Source organism: Mangifera indica, chromosome 18, assembly GCF_011075055.1.
Source record: "Mangifera indica cultivar Alphonso chromosome 18, CATAS_Mindica_2.1, whole genome shotgun sequence".
NCBI classification, from domain to species: Eukaryota; Viridiplantae; Streptophyta; class Magnoliopsida; order Sapindales; family Anacardiaceae; genus Mangifera; species Mangifera indica.
In genome coordinates this window covers 3,082,675-3,108,937 of record NC_058154.1, presented here as the reverse complement: position 1 = coordinate 3,108,937, position 26,263 = coordinate 3,082,675, and the positions used below count along the sequence as shown (strand labels likewise).

Sequence of the window (26,263 nt, the reverse complement as noted above, 5' to 3'; positions counted from 1 at the left end):
ATATTAAACTGGAAATTTCGTAATGCAGACTAGGCGTGGGCACGTGAAAAATGAGAGCAGAATCCGGAAAGCAGATCTGAACGTCCAGATTTGTTGCAAGAGTCCAGAAAATATTAAGATTTGCTTCCAAGGAAAGGGATAATCACCAGCTGGAAAAGAGGATTAATTGAGCTAAATAAGGAATGATATTTTTGGAAAAAGGATTTATATTAAAAATACATATCTTTTCCTTTCTTTTTGGGAAGATATGGATCACTTTGCTTGATTGGATTAGGAGATTAGGATTGATTTCAATTTCCAGATTTTTAGTAGGAAGATAATATATATAAACTCTTATTTTTATTTGAGAAGGATCATCCATTGTATTGAGAGAATTAGAGAGAAAAACATGTTCTACAGTGGCTGAGTAATTTATCTTGGTTGAAGGGATCTGAAACCATGGAACTACAATGATTGTGAGATTTATTTTCGTTTTTTAATGCATCTTTTAATTATTTGAGTATTGGTTATCTTTCTGAATTATTTTCCATGATTGTGTTGGTTGATTTCTAATATGCGCAATTAGTTTATCAATTAATATAATCTATTGCTAGTTTAGGTGCTAAATCCGTAATTGTTCAATCCACCTAATCGAAGTGGCAACTAGGTTTATCGTTTGCTGCGTCAGAAACTTTAAATCCTAGGAAAATAATCAACTAGATTAAATGCAACGTCGTACGTTTGTGTTGTCTTGCTTCGTTGGTCTTTCTAATTCGTAATGCTATTGTTTAATTAAATTCGAGATCGTATCCGAATTATTAATCAATAAGGGTTAATTGGAATACATGTTTTTGGTTAACTAATCGTAAGGAATGACAGGTTAATTCAATACCACAACGAATATTCAATTAATTAATTTGATATTTTGTTTCGATGATCAATCGTAGTTCCAATGGTGGATGTGACCGAAGACCAAGGTTTGTTAAATCAATTTATTCCTTTTAGATTACTTTTCTGAATTTTTATTTATTGTTTTCCATTATAATTTGCATTCAGTTCAAAACCCCCTTTTTATTTATTTGTTTCGATTTATTTGTGACGACATACTAATCAAAGCTCTTCGAGGGATCGATCCCTACTTTCCTTTACTACATTTTTGTTACAGGAATTTAGGATTTAATTTGGGTGTCAACGACAGCACGTACCAAAGTGTGTCACACATTGAACAAAATGTGAACTGTATTATTTTTCCCTTTACTAAATTTTGTCCCATTGAGTTTTCCTAGTAAGATTTTTAATAAGATAATTAAACACATCTAACCTTACTTTACAGAGCATTTAATAAGGCCAAACGACTATTTCCCACCCAAGGTATGCTGCAATGTCAAGTTTCCACCCTTTAACTATGGAAACACCAAATACCTACCCATAGCCGGTTAAATTTAATGAAACTCACTCCTGAAAATTTAATCTCATTTTCCCCCCTAAAAGTTTAAAAACTAACATTTTTTCCCTAAGCTAAATTTGAAAAAATGGCATTTCCCCCCCTAGGGTTTAGTTTCCAAACCCTTTCACTTTCTCCAGCGCCATCACCGGCCGTCTCCCCCTCCCAATGGTTTCTCTTCCACCGACGGCCCCCCTCAACTCCACCCCAACCCATCCGGCGTAGAGAGACGTCATTTGGGAAGAGAAATCGTCTTCCCAGATGAAGATGACTCGTCTTCCAAGAGGATGACGAGTCGTCTCGTCTTCCCAGATGACGACGACTGGGAAGACGAAGTTTCGTCTTCCCTGACATAGTTCTTCATCTTCCACGGCTTCTCTGATGCCGATTGAACATCCAAATGGGAGGAAAGAGATCGTCAGAAGGAGAGGATGCTTCGGGAGGGAGAGGTCGTCGGCAATGGAGCCGGAGATGTTGTCGGAGATTTCAAAACAAAACCCTAGGGTGAAACTGCGATTTTTTAAAACTTAGGCTGGGGAAAATTTTTAGTTTTTAAAGTTTAGAGGGGCAAAAGTATATTAGATTTTAGTTTATTTATAATATTATAGAGAAAATGATGATTTTACCCTTACCACCGTTAATTTTAAACGGTCATTGGTGGGTATTTGGTGTTTCCATAATTAAAAGGTGAAAACTTGACATTGCAGCATACCTTGGGTGGGAAATAGTCGTTTAGCCATTTAATAATTATGTTCCTCTGCTTTTATTTTTATCTTATTGAGTTTTTTCTTAACAAAATTAATGTAATTATTTGTAAGTGGTGAAACTCTGAAAGGAAGTGTTATATATATAGTGGATTTTCCATCACGTAAGCAAGTTTGATGTGCGAATGCATTAAATATTTTGGTGGCTTAATGATTTTATGAAGTGCATGTTAAAGACTAAAACACCAATACACTTAATGTTTGGAGGGCTGCCTTTATTGCATGAAGTACAATTAGACAAAATTTTTCTTACCTTAGGCGGTGAAGGATGTCTATACAAGGCATCCCCTCCCTTTGTATTATGGTATATTTCTCCTTTATTTGATGCAATAACACACAAAGTGATAAAAATACTTCTCTCTATCTTTGTTTTCCGTTCCTCAATCGAATATATTTTGATCTTGCTTTCATCTTTCTCTTTCAATTAATTAATTTTATTTATATATATATATATATATATATAAAGTGTAATATTTTATTATTATACTGTTATTTTAATTTAATATATTAAAAATATAAAAATATATTAATATTAATATTGTTTATTATTATCAACCAGATATATTAATTATATGTATTAATTTATTTATACGTATTATTAATTTATTTTAATTAAATAATCTTTTCATCTTTATAATGAAAGATCATCCCACTCGAACATATTTTTTTTAATATCAATTACCGTGTCCTTTTAATAGGACACCCATATGGCCACTTAATATAATTAAAGATGGTATAATACCCATTTTTCAATACATATCCATATTCGAAAAGACGTATCAAACTAAAATTTTACATGCAGAGAATTACTATCAAATATAATTTATTAAAGAAAATCTCACAAATCTCAAAAGTGTATTAATTTTACATGAAAGTTCAATTATATAAATCCAAAAAAGTCCAAATTACAAATTGAATATGCATAAACAGAAATGAATAATTCAAAATACATAAAACATCCATCATAATGAAAATGACAGAATCACCCTTGCCCTCATGTTCCACTATAAGTTGACTCGATGGCTCCCTTGCTACCTTAAAACTCTAACTGTAAAACCACACAAACAAAACACATGAGTGAGACACACTCAATAAGTAGGTAATACACATATCCATATCCAATAATTTATATGTGTTCTTTATTTCTCAATTTGAGGTTTTAATGATGTTTTTCTATCATTCCAGATGTTCATATGGATTATCTTGACTCTCACCGCCCATTACTAGTGGCAGGGTCATCTAGATGAGTAGTGTCAAATGATGTATGTTGACATTTCAGACGTATAGTAAAAGCAAGTGACATCTTGAATGTCATTCATAAGGTGTACGCCATACACATATCAATCCGATTTGGGCTAAGGATATCATATCAAAGAGTAGTGAGACCCCAAACCTTTCCTACCATCGCATATACATCTCAAATGCTATGATGTGTGTCGTCAGTGCATAATTATCTAAGGATATCAAGATCATATATAAATATTAGCCTTGCTTTCACTTCCTTTCTACACACAGTTCGGTGGTTCATACTAGTAAAGTACATCATTCCCCAATTTTTACTTAAAACCTCTCTGATCAAGAAACATGTTATCATTCATATAGTTCGATACACCCATAATGATTCTCATCATCAACAACCTTCGTTAGGGTCTGTCCGTTGACTTTCCTCATACTCATCCCTTTTACGGGTAATTTACTCATTTATAAACTCATTCTTATATTTGAACTCCTTATTTTTCTTATTAACCTTTCATGTCCCTATTCTCAAATTTTCCAAAAGTACACAAGTGTATTCTCACTCCTATCACATGACCTTGCATGAATTGCACACGGGCATGTCAATTAGGATAGGATACACGACCGTGTGTCTCATACCACACAGGCGTGTATCCAACCCAAATTTTACACCCCTATGGCCTTGGACTACACAGGAAGAATTTTCCCCAAACACACACGATCGTGTGTCAAGTGACACATGTCTGTGCATCACTAAATTCCCAGATTTCTATTTTGCTTGTAATGATAGATTGCAACCATTGAAAACCTATCCTTAAGTATCTAGAATAGTCGACTAGCACTACTATCATTTTCTCACAACATCCATGAATCGACAATCATGAAACTATTCTAACTCATCCAACAATTCCAACACAATCCGCATGAATCAAACCTTTAAAATAACAGTAATCTACCCTATGAATTTATTACACAAAAAATCCGTGTTGCACCACTTGTCAATGAAAACTCTGATTCTAATATGATCAACAAACATATTTAAATTACTAAACATCATTACTTCTAGACCCTAACATAATAATGTCATTTATATCACCTTATTCACTTGAATCACCTAATATAACACAACTACTTTATGTCATTCATTACACACACAATCATAATCAAACTGTCATGGTAATCTAACAATTACACATTAACTTAGACAAAATAAACACTAGGATTTGCAAAACCATCAAAATAAAATCTCAGGTGGAGGATCACACTACTTACCTATAAGACCCCTCCCTAGAAGTACTACCCACCGAAGGAAAAATATTACGAATTAATATCCGAAGTGTCTATTTTTTTTTCTTTTAAAATACTTTAAAATAAACGTATCACTATAAGTGTTTAGAAAGTATTCCAAGAAAACTGAAAATCTGGAAGCAAACAAAAGATGTATATACTCGTATGAAAACTCATCTGAAAGCGTCTGAAAATAAAGAGTAATCATATACAACTGTACAATCATCTCAAAAAGGTCAAAAGTCGATAAGAGCATGTCACTGTAGGCATGTAATATAAACCAGAGATAATCTGCTTCAACCGGATCTATCTTCGTTGACCTGACCTTGCCTCGCAGCTACCTCGATCACCTGTACCTGCAATCAGGAAAGAAAAGGAAGTGAGTGATAAGAACACTCAGTAAGGAGAAAGAATTAAGTAAACTATCTTCTTTCCTATTCTAACTCACTCTCAGGACTCAACCTCACTCACAACCCCTATAAGAAATCGAAGGGATAATCTAGTTTATTCTTTACTATTTGGGTCATACTTTGTCTCATCTGATGTTTATTTGATACTTTCTGGAAGCTAACTATAGGGATTTGGCACTTTTCTAAGCTTGAGCTCTCTTTCTTTCTTTCATTACACCATTTCTGAATCTGAATTGAGCTCTATTGCAAGCGGACTCTACTAGGGGTCTATGTCCTACTACGGATATGTCCTATTGCGGACGTGCCCTACTATGGGCAGTGTAGTGTAAAGTGCCCCTTCATAGTTCATAGCATGCATACGTGTCTTATATCTTACTAATTTTGCTTCTATCTAAATCTATTCATAATTCACCAGACCATATTCTTGGGACGACCCTTGAATCTTGAGCCCCAAATTCCTTTTCTTGTTTTTCTTTCTTTTCTTTTTCTCTCCTTTCTTTTCTTTCTTTTCCTTTCCAAAACTGTGAAATACTTCACAGCCTTGTTCATTTGACAGGGCAGCCTTCTGTTTCATACAATTTTACAGTCCAAACGGTGTCTAATTCATATAAGCTATATATCATTGAAAAAAGGATTCAAAGATCTTTCCCACAAGCTATAATAGCACTCATAATTCATTAGATAAGGCAGTCAAAACGTGAAATGAAATCAGTGGCAAAAACTCTCCGCTGTTTATTTGGTAAAGCAGTCCTTTTGGTTCATATAATATTTAACAGTCCAAATGATCTCTAATTCATATAAGCTATATATAATTGGAAAGAGGATTCAAAGCTCTTTCCAACAAGATATAATAGCACTCATAATTCATCAGATAAGGCAGCCAAAACGAGGGACGAAGTCAGTGGTAAAACTGTAAATATTATACAACTTTCTACCATGAACAAAATTACACACATAGACATCCCAAATGGCAAAACAACATTTCTCAACTTCAAAATCATCATTTATAACATAGATCCAAGGAACCAAAAGCCTAAAACATACAACATATCAAGGATGATACCCCTTACCTTGTTTTAAGCCAATCTTTGCAAGTTGGCTTCCTCTTCGTTGTCTTGTTTCCTTTATCACCAAAATCACCTTAAATCAACCCTAAAACATACTAACATATTCATATAATATGCATTCAATATATATAAACATAGGAAGAGGGAAAAAGAAAGAGATCGTTTGGTTACCAAGCTCCAAAAGTGTTTCTTCTTCTTTTCTTTCCTTACTCTTCTTTCAAACTCTTCAAATCATCTACTTTCCTTCTAAAAATGAAGAAAACAAGCATGTAAGGGCTGGCTGCTAGAGTTTTTACAAGAGAAGATGGAAAATCTTGAAGTTTCCATGTTTTGTCTTCTTTTTCTCTTTATATAAATCTTTATCTCTTTTTTTTTTTTTGTTTCTTTTTATCTCTTTGTCTTTTTTTTGTATTTCTATCAATATATATTTATTTCTTTATGTTTATATATATATATATATATATATATATATATATATATATATATATATATATATATATATATATATATATATATATATATATATATATATATATATATATATATATATATATATATATATATATATATATATATGTATAAACACATACACACACGCATGTGAACATATATATTTAAAACTGGAAATATCTCGAAATAGGGTCAAAAGACATAAATACCCTTGAAACGTACCTAAGGGTATTACATTACCTTTCTTCTGATGATGCCTAATCCTTTTTCAAGTGGCTTGATCGGTCCTCCCAAGATTACTCCACGCATCCACTACTTCAAGACTAAAAAAAGCTTCTTTAATCTCTTTATTTTGCTGAAGAATATTAGGGAAAAAATGAGTCAAACATATTTGCGATTGTTTTTATTTTCATTCCAAAGAGTGATACACAGACGTGTGTGTCATTGCATGATTAAAGCCATGTTCCAAAGTCATCGCAAAACACATCCTTCTCTCAAATTCAAATCTGTTGATGATGCACGAGCATGCATATCACCCAAACTTAGTCAGATATAAGCAACAAACAAGAAAAGACAAGTTTACCCTTTTTGCAGCACACACAGGCATGTGGCCTCCCCACACGGTTGTGTCAACTATTTTATATGTATTAATTATTTTCTAATAATTATACATGTACAAAGATAAAAGACAGATATGCCCTTTAGCATACCTACGGGTGTTACAGATAGTAATTTCAATCCAAATCTATCTCTGGCCATAATAGGAAAAGAATTCTCTGATAAAGATAGGAAAAAAAAAAGACGAGGATAGAGATGAATACGGAGACAAAAAATATTCTCGTAATAGGGGATAATGATACATGTGTCCCTTCCTCGAGCTACCCAATCCCCACCTCACCCTCACCCCTATCCTCGCCCCTTTATGTTAATAAACTTTTTTTTAAATATTAACATATCTTTATAGTTTTAGATAATTTATGTTTTTCAAATTTATTTATATTTTTATTGTACATATTAATGTAGTTAATATATGATAGTTGTGACATTTAAAATAATAGGTTAGTTAATTTTATTATTTAATATATTTATATTATGTTTAGATGATATAAAGAGAAGATTTTTTCCAACAAAGATGGGTATAAGAACAGAGAGAGAATTGTTCTTCATAAAGAGAGGATAGATAATTTTTATCATCCCCGTAACAAAGACGAGGATTGATATCTCCTACAAAGATGAAAACAGGGACAGGGATTGATATCCCCTCCCTATCCCTTCCGTTGTGATCCCTAAATATAATCCAATTTCTAGGAATACATAGGTACTAAAAAGAGGTCAAAAACATTAATTTTATTAACCAATTCTCCACCCACATGAATGAATCATCTGCCTAAATGATTTGGCTTTTGGGGCGAATTACTTGGAAATTATGCTTAAGCTCAACAATTAAATAATTCCATTAAGGTTCGAAGCAAATTAAGTTAGTTTAATATTTTGTTTGAATTAATTAAATTCAAATTCAAATTAAAATAACTTTAGTTCAAATTCAAGTTAAATTGACTCAAATTTAGTAAGTCATCTAATAGTTTTTCTCTTTTTTTTTGTGGCTCTTTTTTTATTTTTGATAATTTTATCATATTCAAACTAAGTTTAAACCACTCATTTTTAAAGCTTAACACTTTGATTTGAATTTAACCTAAATTTTCAATAATCATTCACCTCTTGTTTCTTCATTGAATAAATACTAGGCTGGATGAATTTAGTTATTCAAAAGTATTTTTATCAATATCTATATAAATTAATGCATGAAATATTATAAAATTAATATCACTGCAACATTTGATCACAGGGGTACTTTTGGAAATAACTAATATTAACAGGATTCAAAATATTTATAGTTAAATCAAGGGCCAAAGGATACATTTTCACGCATGTTTGATTTATTTTTCAAATTCCCATCCTTAAATTTTAAAAATTTAAATAAAAATTAAGAATAAATTTATTATTTAAAAAAATATTTAAAATTGAAAATTTTACCTTAATTTTCTCCCTCAATCCGCGGCCGATCATTTTCATCGTATCAGGACGAATCGTGTCCATCAGAAGACTGTCCCTCGATCACACCCAAACATCTCTCATGCCATAAGATTCCAGGTCGTGGAACCTCCTGTCACGCAATTGATGATGAATATTCCAGGTGGTGGGGACAGATAAGGAAAAGGTGGCGCTGTCTAAATTAGTTAAATATCAGAAATAGTATTTTCCATGCTACTTGATGATATGTAGATACATCATTCGTTAGCACAGCAATTAACTCAATTACAGTCTGACACGTTTGTGGTAGCGGTGATTTTGCATGCACCACGTTATTCACCTGGAATTTTCCTTGAAAAGACAGTGAGTAATTTTATTCTTCAGTCCTCAACGAAACATTTGGCGGAGAGATCATCAAGTGTCAAGGTCGCAGCCATGTCCTCGATCACTGGATCTTTCGGTGACGAGTCACAACTCAGCGGTTCGACTCGTCCCTTTGATGACGACGGCTACATCGGCTACGAACCTCGCCTTTCTTCACAACGATTTCCCTCATCTTTTTCTAACTTCGATGCTGACTCCATCAAGGAATTTGCCGGTGACTCATCACCAGTCTTCACTAGCCAATCGTACAGCGTCGGAGAAAATTTTTTTTCTTCGAATCCAGTGCCGGATACTCCATCGCCACCTTCAATCTACTCGTCCGGTCTTGGATTCTCAACTTTCTCGTCTGAGCAAAACGGTAAGAGTTTTCATGGAGGTCTAGGTGGAGTGGACGGTTCGATCTTGCCACCACCGGCTGAGATGCCAGCAGAGGAGGGCTTTGCTCTCAGAGAGTGGCGTAGGTGAGCCAGCGACTTCACTTACATAATTTTGTCGACACTCTAATACTGTTTTCACGGAGTTCTAGGTGTACATGAGCCTTGGATTATGGTGTTTTGTTCGTAAAATTGAGGTCAAGTTCATGGTTTCAACATGTTGTTGAAAGATAATATTCCTTAAATTATTTCATTTTACATTAATAATTTCTTATTTTTAATGTTCTGATAATATGCTTCTGTTATTAATGCTCTGAGTTATTATGTGAATCATTATATTACCTGCCAGGGGTTAACTTGAGTAGGAAAAAAGGAAAATTTATATATAAGAAAGTATTAACTTATCTAGTTGTTGTGGGTTTGGTCACTGGATCCGGGTTTGTCCTACCTCGTGTGTTTGGTTCGGTCCATAATAATGGCAAGCCGATTCGAATGGTCTTTCTCGTTATAAAAAAAAAAAAATTAAAACATAAGATTATGTATATATATTATGGGCACCGATTTAGTTTCATAATTAAATATTAAACTATATTATACTGTTAGTATGTGAGCTTTGAAATTAAAATCTGGATGGGATACAGGGTAAGTGTTACCTTGCTGTTCCAGGAACATTGTAGGCCAACAGTGGCTACTTTTAGATCTCCCTAATGGTCGAATCGATCATTGAAAATTTATTTTTCTTTTTATCTTACATTGCAAGGTTACCGAATCATTATCATAGTGGTTACTGATGGTTTAATATCATTAAATTTCAGGCAAGCTAAACTTTTAGCTTTTTATTAACTACCTATTTTTTAAATTAATTATGTGCATTTGTTTCTATGTAAGTATGATATGGGCTGATTTTTGGTGTAATTGGTTGTGGGGATATGCAGACAAAATGCAATAAGACTTGAGGAGAAGGAGAAGAAGGAGAAAGAAATGCTACAAGAAATTATTGAGGAAGCAGAGCAGTACAAAGTTGGGTTCTATAAGAAGCGAGCCCTTGGTATGGAGAAAAACAAAGATTCTAACAGGGAGAAGGAGAAGGTGAGATAAGACTGGACACTATAAAGGTGTTTATTTTTTTTTCAGTAAAGGTTAATGTTGTCAATCACAATGTGCTCTAATAGTATATGTTAAGACAGACTTTGGTTGTCAATAATCTTAAAAAAATACTTTAATCCAAATATTCATCAGACACTCAAACTGCTGTCTTTCCCACTACTTTGAGAAATAATTTCCCTATATTTTGGGCAGATGTGAACATAATCCTTATATCCCAAACTACCATGTCTATAAATATGAATGTTAGTTCCTTGATTTGATCTCCCTCTCTTCCCAGTCACGCATTTGTATATTTTGAAAATGTACATGGCACAAAAGGAATTTTGTGCCTAGATTGGAAGTTTAATTTTTAGGCGACAGGAATGTGCTGATAACTCTGGCATTGTATCGTAGAAAGCATGCTAAGAAGTTAATAAAACCTGATGTACTTAGGCAGTTCTACAGTGTAAATTGGTCTCTTTTCTTTATTTTTGATTTGCATATTATAAAGACTAGGGTGCTACAATTAAGCTAACTGAGAAGAATAGGACCTGAAGTGAAAAAAGTATCTGCAAAACTAAGAATCATTTGGTTATGTGTTTTTGGGATTAAAAGTATTAATTATTCAGGTACACTAATTACTTGACACAGATCTAGTATGGAAGTGTCCATCTACTTTGCAAATCTTACCTACCCTAATTTAAGTGCCTGGATATAATATGTCAGCTGTTTTTGGCAAATCGTGAGAAGTTTCATGCTGAGGCTTTAAAGAACTGCTGGAAGGCAATTGCAGAACTCATTCCCTATGAGGTGCCAGCTATAGAGAAAAGGGGGAAGAAAGATCAGGAGAAGAAGAAGCCGTCCATTGTTGTGATTCAGGGACCTAAGCCTGGAAAGGCAACGGACTGCTCAAGGCTGCGACAAATACTTACAAAGCTCAAGCATAATCCTCCTGCTCACATGAAGCCCAAACCACCGCCACCTTCAGAACCTAAAAGGGAAGCTAAAACAGGTACTCCTGCTGCTGCTGCTGCTCCCCTGAAGCCTGCAGCCGCAGCCACCACTACTCCTGATGCTGTAGCTGCAGCTTGATAGATAACATACTGCCAGCTGAATCTGCTTATGTGAAAAGTAATTTTCCATGGTCCAGAGATGTTTCTCTGGCATGATATTGAACTTTGTTAATGTCTGGAAGTCAGTCTTTCTGATGTGCTAGTTGAGGCATGTGGCATTTTTCTTGCAGAAAAATTTGTTTTTCCTGTATCAATTTTGCTGATGTTAGGATGTGCTTTTTCTAGCTAATTTGTTTCGTCTTTTTTTTTTTTTTTTTTTTTGTCTCCGCCTTATTTTTCTAGCTAATTTGCTTCGTCTTTTTTTTTTTTTTTTGTCTCCCCCTTAAAACAATTGTCCTTGGCTTTTATGTAATTAGAATAGATGAGTAGGATGCCATAGTTCTTGGGTAAATAGAGAGCTTTGCCCAGGCAATTCACACTGTAGGAACAGAGTGTTATAATCACCTTTCGCTTCCTATGCTGAAGCCTGAATGCCCAGCGTGGCCCAAATTTGATATAATTAATGGGTATAAAAAATTAATGGATATAAATAATTATTATGTTTAATAAAATTTGATAGATATAAATAATTATTGTGTTTGGTTAAAGATAATAGAAAAATTTACTTAAATGTTATTGAATATAATTATTTTTAAATATTTTTTATATTATTTGTTATATTAATTTTAAATAAATTTATTTTTATCTCAAAAAATTAATAAATAATAATATAATTATAATAAAATTAAAATTATTTTGATAATCTTTTAATATCTAAGATGAAGGTGATAATAAGGTTATCACCTATATTATCTGTCACGTCAATATTAGTAATAGAAGATTACTTTAATTTTTTATTACTGATAAATCGAACAAAATAATATAAGTAATAAAAGATAGATTATCAAAATAATCTTTCAATCCCTGAAACCAAACGAACCCTAAGAGTTAGAAACTTCCCATTTCAACAAACTTTGAACGAAAAATAATCTCCTGCCTAAATTAGATAATAAATTTTGTCAAAGAAAATATTTATTAGTGACATTATTTTTTAACATTATATTCCGACAAATAGCATGACGTGGATATAGTTTTGTGATTTCATCGGACAACATTAGATCCATACCATTTGGTATACAAAATTAAGGATATAAAATATGCAAGAGTAAAGTTATTCCAAACATAGCAGTCGATCAAGTATCATATCGCATATTAAAAATTAAATTTTTTGTATCATATATTAAACATTATATTGTATCGTATGATATGATTTTTAAAAAATAAAATAATAAAAAATCCAATTGATATGTTATTAATTTAAAAAATATCACAAAAATTTTTTAAAATTTAAAATTTTTTATACACACTTCTATTATACCATGATTTTCTCTAAAAATATATATATATTCATACCGTAATATATATCATATCGTACAATAAATCCATTATATTGTATTAATTCAATACAGCTCATAATATATATCATTTTACATATATATCATGTTGTATTATGTATTTTAACATACTGATAACTATAATTTAAAATAATAAAACTATATGTGCCAATTTGAATACTAATAATGATATATTACCATGTGATTGAATATATATCAATGATATCGTGTTATTATATTATTAAGTAATTTTAAATTAATAAAAAATAATAATACCCAATCACAAGCTAATAAATCATTATCAGTATTCATTATAAGTACACATAGTATTATTCTATTCAAAATATACAATACAATAAAGAGAAAACAGTAATATTTGATGTACAAAATGTAAATGTTAAAATAAATACAAACAAACTATCATGTTTAATGCAATTACATGAGTTTGAATTAGATATAAAATAAACAATTATATTATCTAATTTCATAATATCACATCAATTTGTTTATATCTGTTAGTATCCATCATTTGTACACAAAGTATTTCGCTTTGGTACAATCAAATGAAATACCAACTCCATACTTGAGATGTATAAATTTATAGGTATAAATGTGCTAAAGACTCATCTTTCTCTCACCCACCTAAATTTTGGGTTAAAATTCTATGTATCCCTGTAATTAAAGACTATGGGGCCAAATATATATACATACACACACACACACACACATCAAGTGGTTAAAAAACTGACAACAATGAGATCCAAGAAACTGAATGAGTTGAGTTGAGGGTACCATGCAACTAAGAATATACATATTGCTTGGCTTTTTTGTATTCAGAAGTCTCCTCCGAGCTACTACCAAAGTGTTGAGAGTTTTTAAACTTGTGGACACCAGGTTGTGTCAGCAGCTTTTCATTAAGGTTCACTTCTTTGGAAAGCATCTCTACTACTTGCTTCATTGAGGGCCTTTGATTGGCACCAGCTTGAGTGCAAAAAAGAGCAACCTTGATGAAACGCAACACCTCATTTTCTGGATATTGAATCAGTTCTGGGTCGACAATTTCCAGAAGCCTGCCTTGTTCTCTTAGTTTCCATGTCTGCAATTGCATTCAAATTTCAGTCATCAAAAGATTATTGCAATTTGCATTTAGTTTATCAAACAAATGTAAACTTTGGGAAAATCAAGTGGACAAAAAAAAAACAAAACTTGACCAACTTTTCAGAATGAAAGGACAATCTTTAGTATCCACAAAATATATTCAACAGCTGAATTCTTGATTGATAAACAATGAGACATTAGTTCAAAGAATCTAACAAGACTACATGCTTGACTATCTCCAATGTTGTACTAAGGATGAAAATAATCACAAGGGCTGGGGCTGCAAACAAGGCAAGCTACAAATCAAATATCAATAAACCCCTAAAAGTTCAAAATCTCGCATTTACACTTTTAAAATTTTACTCACTAACTTTGGGATAATTGATAAATATATAAATTATGTGTTTCAACTATAATTTTTCGAGTTGAGCTCAAGCTAGTTGTTCCTATCTCAAGCTCAACATCAAACTTGCAACTTCCCAGCTTGAAGCCAAACAACATTCTGCTCAACTTGATTGCAGCCCTAATGAGGGCAAAACATCTCCATCATCCATTGACTTGGGAAGATTAAAAGATATAGACACTAAGTCAACCTCTTCCACAAGATATCAAAAATTTTCAAACATGAATTAAAATGAGATGCTAACATCAACTGATGCGGATGAAAGAAAAGTCAAATATATAGTCTGAATGCAATTTATTAGATAGAGCACATCAAATCCTGTTCGATGTCAAAGTGGTTTCTTTTATGCTTAAATACTTTTCATGATCAGATTTATCACCAAGGTACATTCAGTGGGCCATCAATGCCAGCATATCTTGATACAGTCAACCTGGGACTTGAAAATAATTTATCACAAACTGCAGCAAGTAACAATAGTGAAATAATGTAAATATTGAATAAAGTTTAGAGACATACCCATTCAACAAGAAGCAAAAAATCCTGTCCAAATGCTGCCTTACTGCTACTAGTACCGCTAATTATTTCAAGTAAAAGAACCCCGAAACTGTATACATCTGCCTTCTTTGTAAGTTGTCCTAAGAGAGCATACTCTGGGGCCAAATATCCCCTGCAGAAAGAACATTACTAAGAGGCCAAGAAGCAGAAAAAATAGCCAGCAGAAGTCCACTGAATGAACAAGTCGTAGGAATATGTTACAACATGAATGACAAGAACTATGCAAAAAATGAGAACAAGAAAATTCAAAGGGTTTGAAACAAGAAGATGCTCCATATCACATTTTACCAGTCCCATTCCCTTTCTCTCATGGGATCCTCATCCCAAATTATAAGAGAGATTTTGTTGCAATCCCCTGCATGTACTTGTTGAATTGAATTAAAATAAATGGAATTTATATAAACTGAATTGAATATATTATTGAATGGATACTGATTAGGATTGGAAACCTAATATCTCCGGTGCTCCAACAACAGATCACTGGCCGTGCTCCACCTCTTGGAATTTAGATTCCCTAATTTTGATCCTCATCCTCCCAAAACCTTACTATTTATTGAATTAAAAATCTAACCCTAAAGGACTCCCAATCCTAATTAATAATATCATATATTCAATCTGAATCCTGAGTGGACTTCTAATGTAATCCTAATTGTTAATATTATTTATTCAATTTAAATCCAAATTGGGCTCTGATTGTAATAATCCTAATTTTAATAAATTCCTAAATTACCCCGGGGCTTAACAGATTTCTATAAATTGGGATCTACTTCTCTCAGCTGCACCTCCATAGTCTACAGTTAAAATTTTTCACTTCAATCAGTTATTAGTTGCTCACATCTTTTACAAGCTCTTAACCATCTTATGTTCATTAATTTAGCTGGTGATTCAGGTTATGTACAAGCATTCAATATCTGTTTGAAGGGTTGGTTAAATATCATAAGTGCAAAGTCATCCATGACTACAAGACAACTGCAAAATTTTCAAGCAACCTCATTGAAGCAGCTTTGTTAAAAGCTTAACAACAAATCTGAATATTCAACAATATTATTCATAAAATTGGAAAAAATAGTGCCTTTTAATGGATTCTGGATATATACAAAGCACAGCATTGATTTTAATTTGAAAAGCTATCTTCACAACAATAAGACAGACTGCACAAGTATAGACATTCAATTGAATTTTTTATTAATTACTTTCTTTGGAATTATTTACAAGACCCTTTAAGTGACACCTGCTAAATTTTGAATCTGGAGCGTAACTACTTGTATCCGTAAATGTTATAGGCTCACAGCAGAGAGGATTCAAAATGATAAAATAACCATCCAAGAATATTAAAAAACACTTAAAGCAGCTATATTACAAACTTTCATGGAGATAAATAGCCAAGGCAGCTCAATGATAAAGTGAAATCCAATAATGTCATGCTTACATTGTTCCTGCCACTCGGGTACTAACATGTGTGACATTGTCAGGAAAAAGTTTTGCCAGCCCAAAATCTCCAATTTTAGGTTGAAAGTTGCCATCAAGAAGTATATTACTAGCTTTAATATCTCTGTGGACAATATGTGGTTCAGCTTCCTCATGAAGATATGCAAGACCAGAGGCTGTACCAAGGCAAATATTAGCTCTCGTAGGCCAGTCCAAAGCAATACGTTCACTTTTTGAACCTGAAATAACAAATATTTGACATTAGATAATCCTAGAAACTTGAAAGCTCACCTGAATCCTGAACTGTTGCAACAACTTTTATAGGCTCTACAAAAGACCCCAAATCAGAAGAAAGGCAACACTCACCTAACAAAACTCTTGCAAGGCTGTTATTCTCCAGATATGCATACACCAATATCCTATTATTGTTCTCAACACAACAACCAACGAGCTCAACAAGATTAGGATGTCGAGTATTTGATATCATTTTGATCTCTGTCAAGAACTCATCCGTTCCTTGTTTAGACTCTGCAGAAAGACACTTGGTGGCTACTTGGGTACCATCTTTGAAAACTCCCTGCAATAATAAAAAAGAAAAAAATTCATGACTTTTCGGCTTCGAACAAAATTTTGAACAAAATAGAACATGGTTCATCTCTCTCACCCTGTAAACAACTCCAAAACCACCTCCACCGATTTTGTTAGATGGATGGAAGTCTCCAGTTGCTAATCGCAGTGAATTGTAAGAAAAGACCTTTACATTGTTGGTGGAGATCCCTAACCAGGATATATACAAAATGAATTGACAGAACCTTGTAAGCCACGATAATTCAATCCAACAGAAATTTAGAGATAAACAAAATTAAGTTAAAACATCTCAACATCAATTGAAATTATTTTAATTAAAAAAAAATCAAAGAATTAATAACACGAAATATGATCACTCTAAATTATCTCACCTTGTACCTGTTTTTGAGTGTCTTTCTTGCAGGATTCAAAGACACCAAAGCAACTAAAATCCATTGCCGATCCTAAACAGCCAAACCCTTCAAACCCACATCTCTAAAGTGATCAAAACATATACATTGATTAGCAAAATCAGATTCAAACGCAAAATTTTCATAAGAGTAACAAACAAACACTACAAATTAAAACCTAACCCGAGTGATGAGTGCGTTTTAGAAACTCTGTTAGCAGACACGCTACCGTTTCTGAAAATGGGAAAGAAATCTATAGAGTCAGAAAGCAAAGATTGAGTGTTAGAAAGATCCATTTTAGACCATACAATATGGTCTAAACTTATAATTGGAATTGTTTCACTGCGTTCCTTTTTTTGGGAAGTCTCTGTTTGCCATCAACAAGAAATAAATAAGGTAAAAAATATATGTGAAATGATAGGGACAACACAATAGCATAGTTTAATTTCCTGTACGAAAGGGCTAAGGAAAGACACTGCAATCCTTAATTATATTCTGTCTTTTTCCAAGTCTCTGCTCTTACGTTACAAATATGCTTCTTTCATTCAAAATTTTGGACCTCTCCTAGGGTTGGAATCGAATCAAAACCGGGTTTAACTCTATATCCGTTTAATTTAAAATAGTCAATTTGAAGTTAATTAATTAAAATTTAAATTCAAACTAAAAATAATTTAGTTTTAAATATAATTTAAGTCAACTTAAATTTGAATATTCAATCTATCTCAAATTTTATTTGTTTAAGAAAACAAGTCTAATATTTAGTTTAAATTTGACTTGTTTTATTATGATCTAAATTCAAGTTTAAACAACTCAAATCGAATATAACTCTATCATCTTCTTTTTTCATTTCTTGCATATGAGATATATTCGAATCAAACTTAAACAAAGTTTACTCGAACTTTGCTCACGTAAAATAGAGAGTAGTTTGAAGTCAACATGTATTGAACTCTAATTATTCGACTTCAATTTAAACCATTTCAATTTGAACTACAATTTAAGTTTGGAATGAATCACACCTAATTTCGGTATTTATATTAGTCAAAAAAATTACCTTGAAAGAACATATTTCTAGTAAAAATAACCCAAAAAAATAAATGATTAATTGAATTTTTGTTTAAGTTATATGGAAATGTTCTTAAGTTCCATAAATAATATATTAACTAAAAAAAATTAGAAAAATATTAATAACTGAGAATTTATAAAATATTTTAATTATTATTACACAATGAAATGTCAAAATGGAACTTCTGGTATTAGTCAATAAAGGAAGAAGTCAACACATTCACATGGGAAATTCAAAATTTTGCCACTTTACAGATGTGGTTATACAAATTTATCATATTTTTTGCAATTTAAATATTTATATCATAAAATTTTAAAAACTTTCTAAAATATTCTTGTATTTGACTAAAGTGTAAAATCCGTATAAGATTAGTGTTTAAATACACAAAAAGCTCTTATATTTCTATCTTATCTTATGAACAATTTTTTTTTCTCTACATAAAAATATCAAGAATAAATTCAAATTATAAATTGTTGATTGTTAATGATCGAATTTTTTTAGTTAGCTCTAAGATTTAAAGGGGTTTTAGTCTAAAAATTAAAAATAAACTCAAATGTGAATTGTGTATCTGTAAAATAATAAGTTGGGGAGATCACAGCCAACTCAGCGACTTTGCCAACCTTACCTTTACCCAAAATTGAAGATAAAAGTAATTTAAATATTATATAATCTTTGTAATATAAATGTTTAATGTTTGAAAAGTGTGACAAATTTGTTTGAACCGACCATTTAATGTAAAAATTTCAATTTCCCCATTCACACTATTGTTGGAATGTCTATTTGTCTTTTGACTTTGATTGATCTTTTAACTATTAATTTTCTCTTCTGTGAATAATTTTTTTTTTGACATTGAAAATAAAAAAACCCTTGAATTATTTCTTTAAACTCTTTGATCAAATAAAATAGAATCCAATGAAGAGAATTTTTACTCTATTTTCATATTATATATGTAGCCACTAGATATTACTAATAAATTTTTTGGTAACCAGAGACCTCATTCATATTAGTTAAACAGATAAATTCGAAATATATTAACTAGACCTATAATTATTATTAATAGATCTTGGTTGAATCTAAATAAAGTTCAATTTGAGATTACTTTAGAGTGAAATGTATTTTATCACCCAAGATTTAGTCTTAAAAACTTTTCCATCTCTAGTTAATATAAATAACATTTTTTCACCAAAAATCAAGCATAAATAACAACTTTTCATCTAAAATTAAAATTGTGTTAATAAAATAATAGTATTAGAGAGTAAAATACTGTCTTATCTCTATAATTTTATTTTTCAAAATTATCTTATAACCTTAATTAATAAAAATTAAAATAATCTTTTAAATCATTAAATTATATAAAATTCTTTTTATCCTTTCACTTCCATCTTGTCATATAATCATTTATTAGGGGTAAATTAAAATTTGTGAAAATATCATGGGTCTTATGAAATTTTTATGGGGTTATTTGAAATTTTAAAAAAATTTGGGGATCTTTTGGACCCTAATAGTTTCAAAAATGACAATTAAACATCTAAATAATTAAATAAAATGTAACTGTGTTTTTTAAGAGTTAAATTATCATGTTTAAAACGTTTGAGTCTTATAAAAATTTGTTATTTTTATATTAAAATTACTATTTTATTTTTATATTATTAATTTTTTTTAACAGAGTTTGATTTTAGGTGGGAGGATGACAATTATGCAAACTAAAAGTGGAAAAGTGTTTTCAGACCAAATCTTGGATTAAAAAAAATATCATTTACACATTAATTTAAATATAAAAGAATCATTTGCGACATTTATGAAAAATAATCTTGAACTCAATTTAAAAATAATTTAATTTTTAATATTTAAATTAATTTAAACTCAAATATTTTGATAAATTAAAACTTAATTTATCTTATAAAAACAAATAAAATCATTATCTTATTCAATTTAAATTCAAATTCAAATCAATTACAATCCTAGATAAGATTATTCAAATATTAATATATTTATAATTGAATCTTCACGTTAGATGTTGCCAGCCAAATGGGAAAAAAAATAAATAAAAAGAATAATTCAGTTGATACACCGTCAATCATGCGTGACAAGACAAGCTCAATTAATAGATAGTGCAGGCAGGAAGGAAGGAATCAATTGGTTTTCGTAGGATAGGAATTCGACTTGCTTCTCATCATTGCTACAGCATTTTATTACTGTTGTTGTTGAAAATGTTGACTCGATTCACATTATGACACCCACCCACCCACCCACCAAAACAAATTAAAATAATTCGTGTAAAATATTATGGAATCTGATCTACAATCAAACCAGTTAAATTACTATCTTATGATATCATTAGGAAGGAATGCACGATACAATTCAACCAACAATCGAATTGGTTAATTAATGATCAGATTAGTGAACCGATTAAAAGCTCTTTTGTATTTTTTAATTTTTATTTTGTTCAACGATCAAAATTATATAAAATGAAAGTGATTTTGCCATTCATCAAAGCGATTCAATGAATAAACCTATTGAATTGTCATCCAAAACTACTACTGTTTTTGGGTCTCAATCAAACCAATTGAGCCAATTAGTCTACTCCGGGTTTTAGAACCACGATTAATGCATTATATATCACTAGACTATAATTCTACTTAAAAAATCTACACAACATATCACCAAGCCGTAGCTCTATTTGGTTGAATATTTTTTTAACGTTTATTTAATTTGGGAACTTCTCTGACCCCTTTAATGGTCTCAAAATATTGTATGTCTATGAAAAGGCGAAAGAACTATTTTCCACCCAAAGTATATTGTTATCTCAAGTTTTCTCTCATTAATTTTAAAAATCTCATTTACCCACTCATGGATAGTTAAACTTAACAAAACCCTAACTCTTTAAAATTTTATCTTTTTCTCCCTTTAAACCCTAAAAACTAATCATTTCCCCTCTAAGCCAAGTTTTAAAAAATGGCATTCTCCCTCCTAGGGTTTAGTTTACAATCCTCGACGCCATCGTCATTGACGAAGCTTTTCTAACGCATCACTATGCTCCGACAGTCTCTCTTCCCTCCTTTGAAATGCCAGTCAACACAAATTCGGTCTGGAAAGACGAAGACAGGAAACTTCGTAAATGTCTAGAAAGAAAAAGAACTTCGTCTCCTGTCGTCTCTGAAGCTTCATTGAATGTCGATCGAGAGTCTAGCTAAGTGAAGAGAGATCATTGGAGACAGAGAAAGCTTCGAGAGAGAGAGAGGTCATCGACAATGATGTCGAAGATAGCATCGGAGATTTGGAAAATAAATCCTAAGAGAGAACTATCATTTTTTAAAACTTGAGTAGAAGAAATATTTTATTTTTTAAAGTTTAAGAAAGAACAAGTAAATTATATTTTACTTTATTTTTTATATTATAGATAAAATAACGATTTTAACTTTAACTAATTATAGGTAGGTAATTGAGATTTTCAAAGTTAAAGAGGGAAAAATTGGGAAAACATACTTTGTGGCAGGGGGAGAGGAGAAAGAGGAATAAGTCCTTTGGCCCTATGAAAAATAAGAAATCTTGAAGAACAAAACACTTCTGCTTTGACCTTTGAATGTGTTTTGAATTTCTGACCTTTGACTGTTACAAATTCTGCAGAACATGTGAAGGCCGGAGCTTATCAATTTCCAATAATCGCAATTCTCATACAACAGTCATCACCTCAAGTAAATAATTTTAATTACTCGAAACCCTTCATATTACGATCCATTTCATCAGGATCTAACTGATGGGTATTGTACCATAGCAATATATCGGAAATAGTATATGCAACTGCAGACTCTCTTAACAAATTTGACAAAAAGTAAAGTCGCCATACACATTGATTGCTCTAGAAACGGGCTGTTTCTTAAGCATTAGGCTGGTTGAGGTTACCACCTATAGATAACATGCAGAAATGCTTTACCTGCCATGGTGGCCTGCAGGAGATGAATCTCCTCTCTCACTTCCACAATCCTTGCTGCATTCCATTTCAATATCATCAACACAGAAGGAATTGTTGTTCACACTGGGTTCGGAGCTAGCATTGCTCCTTGTGGCAAGAGGTGAATCTGAAACACTGATTGTCGTGCTTTTTGTGGAACTGGATCTCACACTAATAATAGACGAAGCTGGAATCTTCGCCATTATAGGCCGTAGATTACCTTGAATGCTTTTTCTTATATCCTGCACATCGAGAAAAGCCAAAATCAGTTTGTTTGCAGAGTTACATCCGGAAAAATGAAATGCGTTTAGTAAGTAGCACATAGGCAGAATCATGGGAAAAAAAAAACTAAAAACAACACAATAAAGAACCTATTGCAATGGATATCATCTGATATATAGGTCTAAGAATTATGTCTTTTCATCAAGATTCAGATTATCTTTGGTTGCAAGCAAATAATGTATATTATTCTATTGATCCAATTATCAACCCAAGCTAGAATTAGTTTATAGTTATGAGAAATGCAACGAAGAAAGCATACCATATGTCGTAAAGCCATATCAAGGGATGTTTTTGAAAGTGCTCTTCCAAAGCCAGAGCTGTCAAGGGATGAGGACGATTTGCCAGCAGAATTACTATGGCTCGAGCCATTGTTATCTTGCTTTGGTGGTGCCAGTTTCCTCATGTTCACCACTCTTTCCACCATTTTGGTTCCCATCCGTACTGGATTCACGCCATCATCACTACTGGCATTTGCCTTACGCTCGAAAGGAATGGAACTGCCACTACCATAGGCACTAACGTTTGAAGTCCTTACTCTAGATGGAGAGCAAGACTGCTGTCTGCGTCTTCCTATAGAATTAGCATCAATAGAAGATGATTGAGCACTCTGTGCCCCTGGTCTGCCCCGAGAAGCCGAAGCTGGTCGTTGAGGCAATGATGTCTTTAGATTTGGTGGAGCATCAAGTGAGAAACCAGGAATCTCTGAAGGTTTCCATGGCCTAGATTTTACGGTTGGAGAAGTGCCGCGTGATGGAACAAGATTCTTTGAAGTCATGGAACCTGACTTTGACACTGAAGTAGATTGAACAGGAGTAGATACAATAGGTGCATTTGAAGGGGTTGATGGCCGACACGTTGGTGTTGCTGATCTTGATGTTGATCGATGAGTTGGAGTTGCTGATCTTGATGTTGATCTAGGAGTTGGAGTTGCTGATCTTGGCACTGGTTTAGGAGCTGCTACAGTTGGCCTAGCAGTTGGTGTCGTAAAGCGAACAGTGGATCTAGTAGGAGTTGAGGATCTCACTTCAGGAGCAGCAGGTTTAAAGGAAGGCAAGGTGGCCCTTGAAGTAGGAGTTGAAGGTCTTGAAGGCTTAGCTGTTGTGGATAAAGTTGGCCGCCCTGTTGATGTTGCAACTCTAGTAGTAGAAGTTCGACCACCAGATGGTGACGGCCTCCTGCTGCCAGTACAAGAGTTAAGTCCAGATGGCTTGGTCAGATTCTTTGATGCTACATTACTCCTTGAAGCAGGTTCTTCCTGAAGATTAGGTAGCTGAAATCGCAAGGTAACATGAATTTACAAGCTATGGCAAGTAGTAAACAACAATTTTCTAGTCTCGTACAACAAAAAAAGACAATTCCATATATCACTAGAACTTTATAAGTAAATAAATCTTATTAAATATGCAAACGTGATCAGATACAGAGGTTGATTAAATAACTTTATAGCGGTAGAGCAACAGATGGACAAGCTGATAGCACTAATTGGCAAGGCACGAAAACAACCAGTAAAACAGCAAAGGTTTTTACCCTTGTTTTCAAAGCAGTTGGACGAGCATTAGGCATCCCCATTTGACTCATTTTATTTTTCTGCAGTTCCATCTCCAAAGAAGGAAACAGTGGGGTAGTGGGTGGTGTAAGAAGCCTGAATGCAGAATAATTTAGCATTAGTATCAAACTAAAAGGGCAATCTTTGCCAAAAATTATCATGAAAATACAATATTAACACAACCCTTTACAATCACAAAAAGAGTCAAACCCACCCCATATGCATGTATCAGAATTCAATTTTTGTCAAACAATCAAATCCGTAAAAACCCAGCTTTACTCGCTATTGTTATAACATAAACCGAGAGATTGGATTGTGACAAATTCATAGAAGAATCATCAAAAGAATAAAGGTATCCTATGCAAAATTTAGAATTACAGCCTAATCATTGATGAAGAAACTCACAGGCTTGCACCGTTAGATCCATCACATTCATTTCTAATAGAGATAACAACACACGGGTATTAAACTATGATATTTCGATTTTCCTATTGAAATTTAGTTTTTCAATGATTTAGCGACATATTAAAAAAAATCATAGTGATAATAAAATGGAGGAGAAAGAGTGTAAATTTATATGTGACATTATTCACCAAAGTTTTTTTCTTAAAAAGAAAGTCTTCATCTTTTTTTTCTAACATCGTTGACTCTTCCCTTTTCTCACATATAATTACAGTATTATGAATTAATCAATATACTATTCAGCACAAAAGTATGAAATTATTCACAGAAACAATACCAATCATAATCGGATTTATCATTCTCCGAGTTCAAGAAATTCTCAGCAGCGGTCTTCCTAGTCGGAACGGACGACACAATCCTGGATATGGGAGATCCTCCATTATTATGTGCTGGCGAATACAACATAAACAAACACTTGATCATATTAAAACTAGCATGATGATCTTCAAAAGTCAAAATCTAACAAGGAAGCTAAAACGACACCGTACCTAGAGGAGTGCTGTTACTATTGATGCCTTCGGAGTTGGGAAGAAGAAGAAGAAAATTACTTTTCTCGTTCTCGCGCCTTCTCATTTCAAGAAACAAAGCAAGCTCTTCATCTCTTTCTTTCATCACCATCTCGATTTTCTTCTTCCAGCTGAATATTCTGCTAAACTCTTATTACTATTTACTTTCAAATAGAAATATAAAGATACCAAAAGAGAAAGGCGTAGATCTGGAGCCAGAGCAAATGATCCAGAGAATTGTCGGTCAAAAGAAATGTAAATAGAAACCGTTGAAGAAGACAAGTGCAACGTTTGCGTTGAAGGAGATTGATTGGGGGAGGAGCAGGGACTTCAGGAGTTGGTTCGTATATGGCGACGAGTCGACGCTGCGAAATGATCGACATGGCGAATTTTGAAACTTTGGCTGTGTACATTCCAGCTAATTGACCTGAAACATATGCTTATTCACGAGAATGCCATTTTGTTTGATGCTAGTTTGAAATTCAAAAAATAAATTCAACTTTCTAATTTTATTTTCTCAATAAAATATTTTATTTACATATATATATAAAATTAAAATTTACATATAGTTTTCAGGTAACAGTAAATTCAAGTTAAACTAAGTTACACTAATTAATTCAAATTTAAAAAATTTAATTCAAATAAATAATAAAATTATTAACAAAAAATGCTGAAAATGTAAAAAAAAAAAAAGAAGAAAATTTGTTAAAAAACAAGAAAAAAAGTTAATAAAATAAATTTATTAACAACTTTCTGATACTTCATTAAATTTGAGTCGATATCATTTAAACTCAAGCTAAAATTATTTTAACTCAAGTTTAATATAATCAAGATAAACCCTAAACCAAGCTTACCAAGGAGGTATGGTCAAGTTCCGCCCATAATAATATTTTTATTGTATTTTATTAATGGAAATGTAAGTAATGGTAATTTTATATTAGGTTAACCTAAGATTTGTGAATCTTCGTACTAATACTTATTAAATATTATAAATTTAAACTCTCACATATAGATAATTAAAATTAATATAATT

At 32.3% G+C, this 26,263-nt stretch overlaps 3 protein-coding genes across 3 annotated transcripts; 1 reads left to right on the top strand and 2 right to left on the bottom strand.

The window, feature by feature from the left end:
* Nucleotides 1-8,928: 8,928 nt before the first annotated feature.
* LOC123202151 (clathrin light chain 3-like) lies at nt 8,929-11,814 on the top strand. Its single transcript, XM_044617928.1, has 3 exons — nt 8,929-9,513; nt 10,362-10,515; nt 11,239-11,814. The coding sequence occupies exons 1-3, from the start codon at nt 9,104-9,106 to the stop codon at nt 11,602-11,604; spliced, it is 930 nt and encodes a 309-aa protein (XP_044473863.1). The 5' UTR covers nt 8,929-9,103; the 3' UTR covers nt 11,605-11,814.
* Nucleotides 11,815-13,408: 1,594 nt separating this feature from the next.
* LOC123202150 (putative serine/threonine-protein kinase) lies at nt 13,409-17,771 on the bottom strand. Its single transcript, XM_044617927.1, has 7 exons — nt 17,603-17,771; nt 17,402-17,504; nt 17,107-17,219; nt 16,809-17,019; nt 16,444-16,681; nt 14,976-15,126; nt 13,409-14,054 (listed from the first exon to the last, which is right to left on the bottom strand). The coding sequence occupies exons 2-7, from the start codon at nt 17,463-17,465 to the stop codon at nt 13,758-13,760; spliced, it is 1,074 nt and encodes a 357-aa protein (XP_044473862.1). The 5' UTR covers nt 17,466-17,504; nt 17,603-17,771; the 3' UTR covers nt 13,409-13,757.
* A 4,397-nt stretch (nt 17,772-22,168) lies between these two features.
* On the bottom strand, nt 22,169-25,608 carry LOC123201435 (mucin-5AC-like). Its single transcript, XM_044616944.1, has 5 exons — nt 25,213-25,608; nt 25,002-25,113; nt 24,244-24,358; nt 22,976-23,986; nt 22,169-22,676 (listed from the first exon to the last, which is right to left on the bottom strand). The coding sequence occupies exons 1-5, from the start codon at nt 25,340-25,342 to the stop codon at nt 22,413-22,415; spliced, it is 1,632 nt and encodes a 543-aa protein (XP_044472879.1). The 5' UTR covers nt 25,343-25,608; the 3' UTR covers nt 22,169-22,412.
* Between the last annotated feature and the right edge of the window lie 655 nt (nt 25,609-26,263).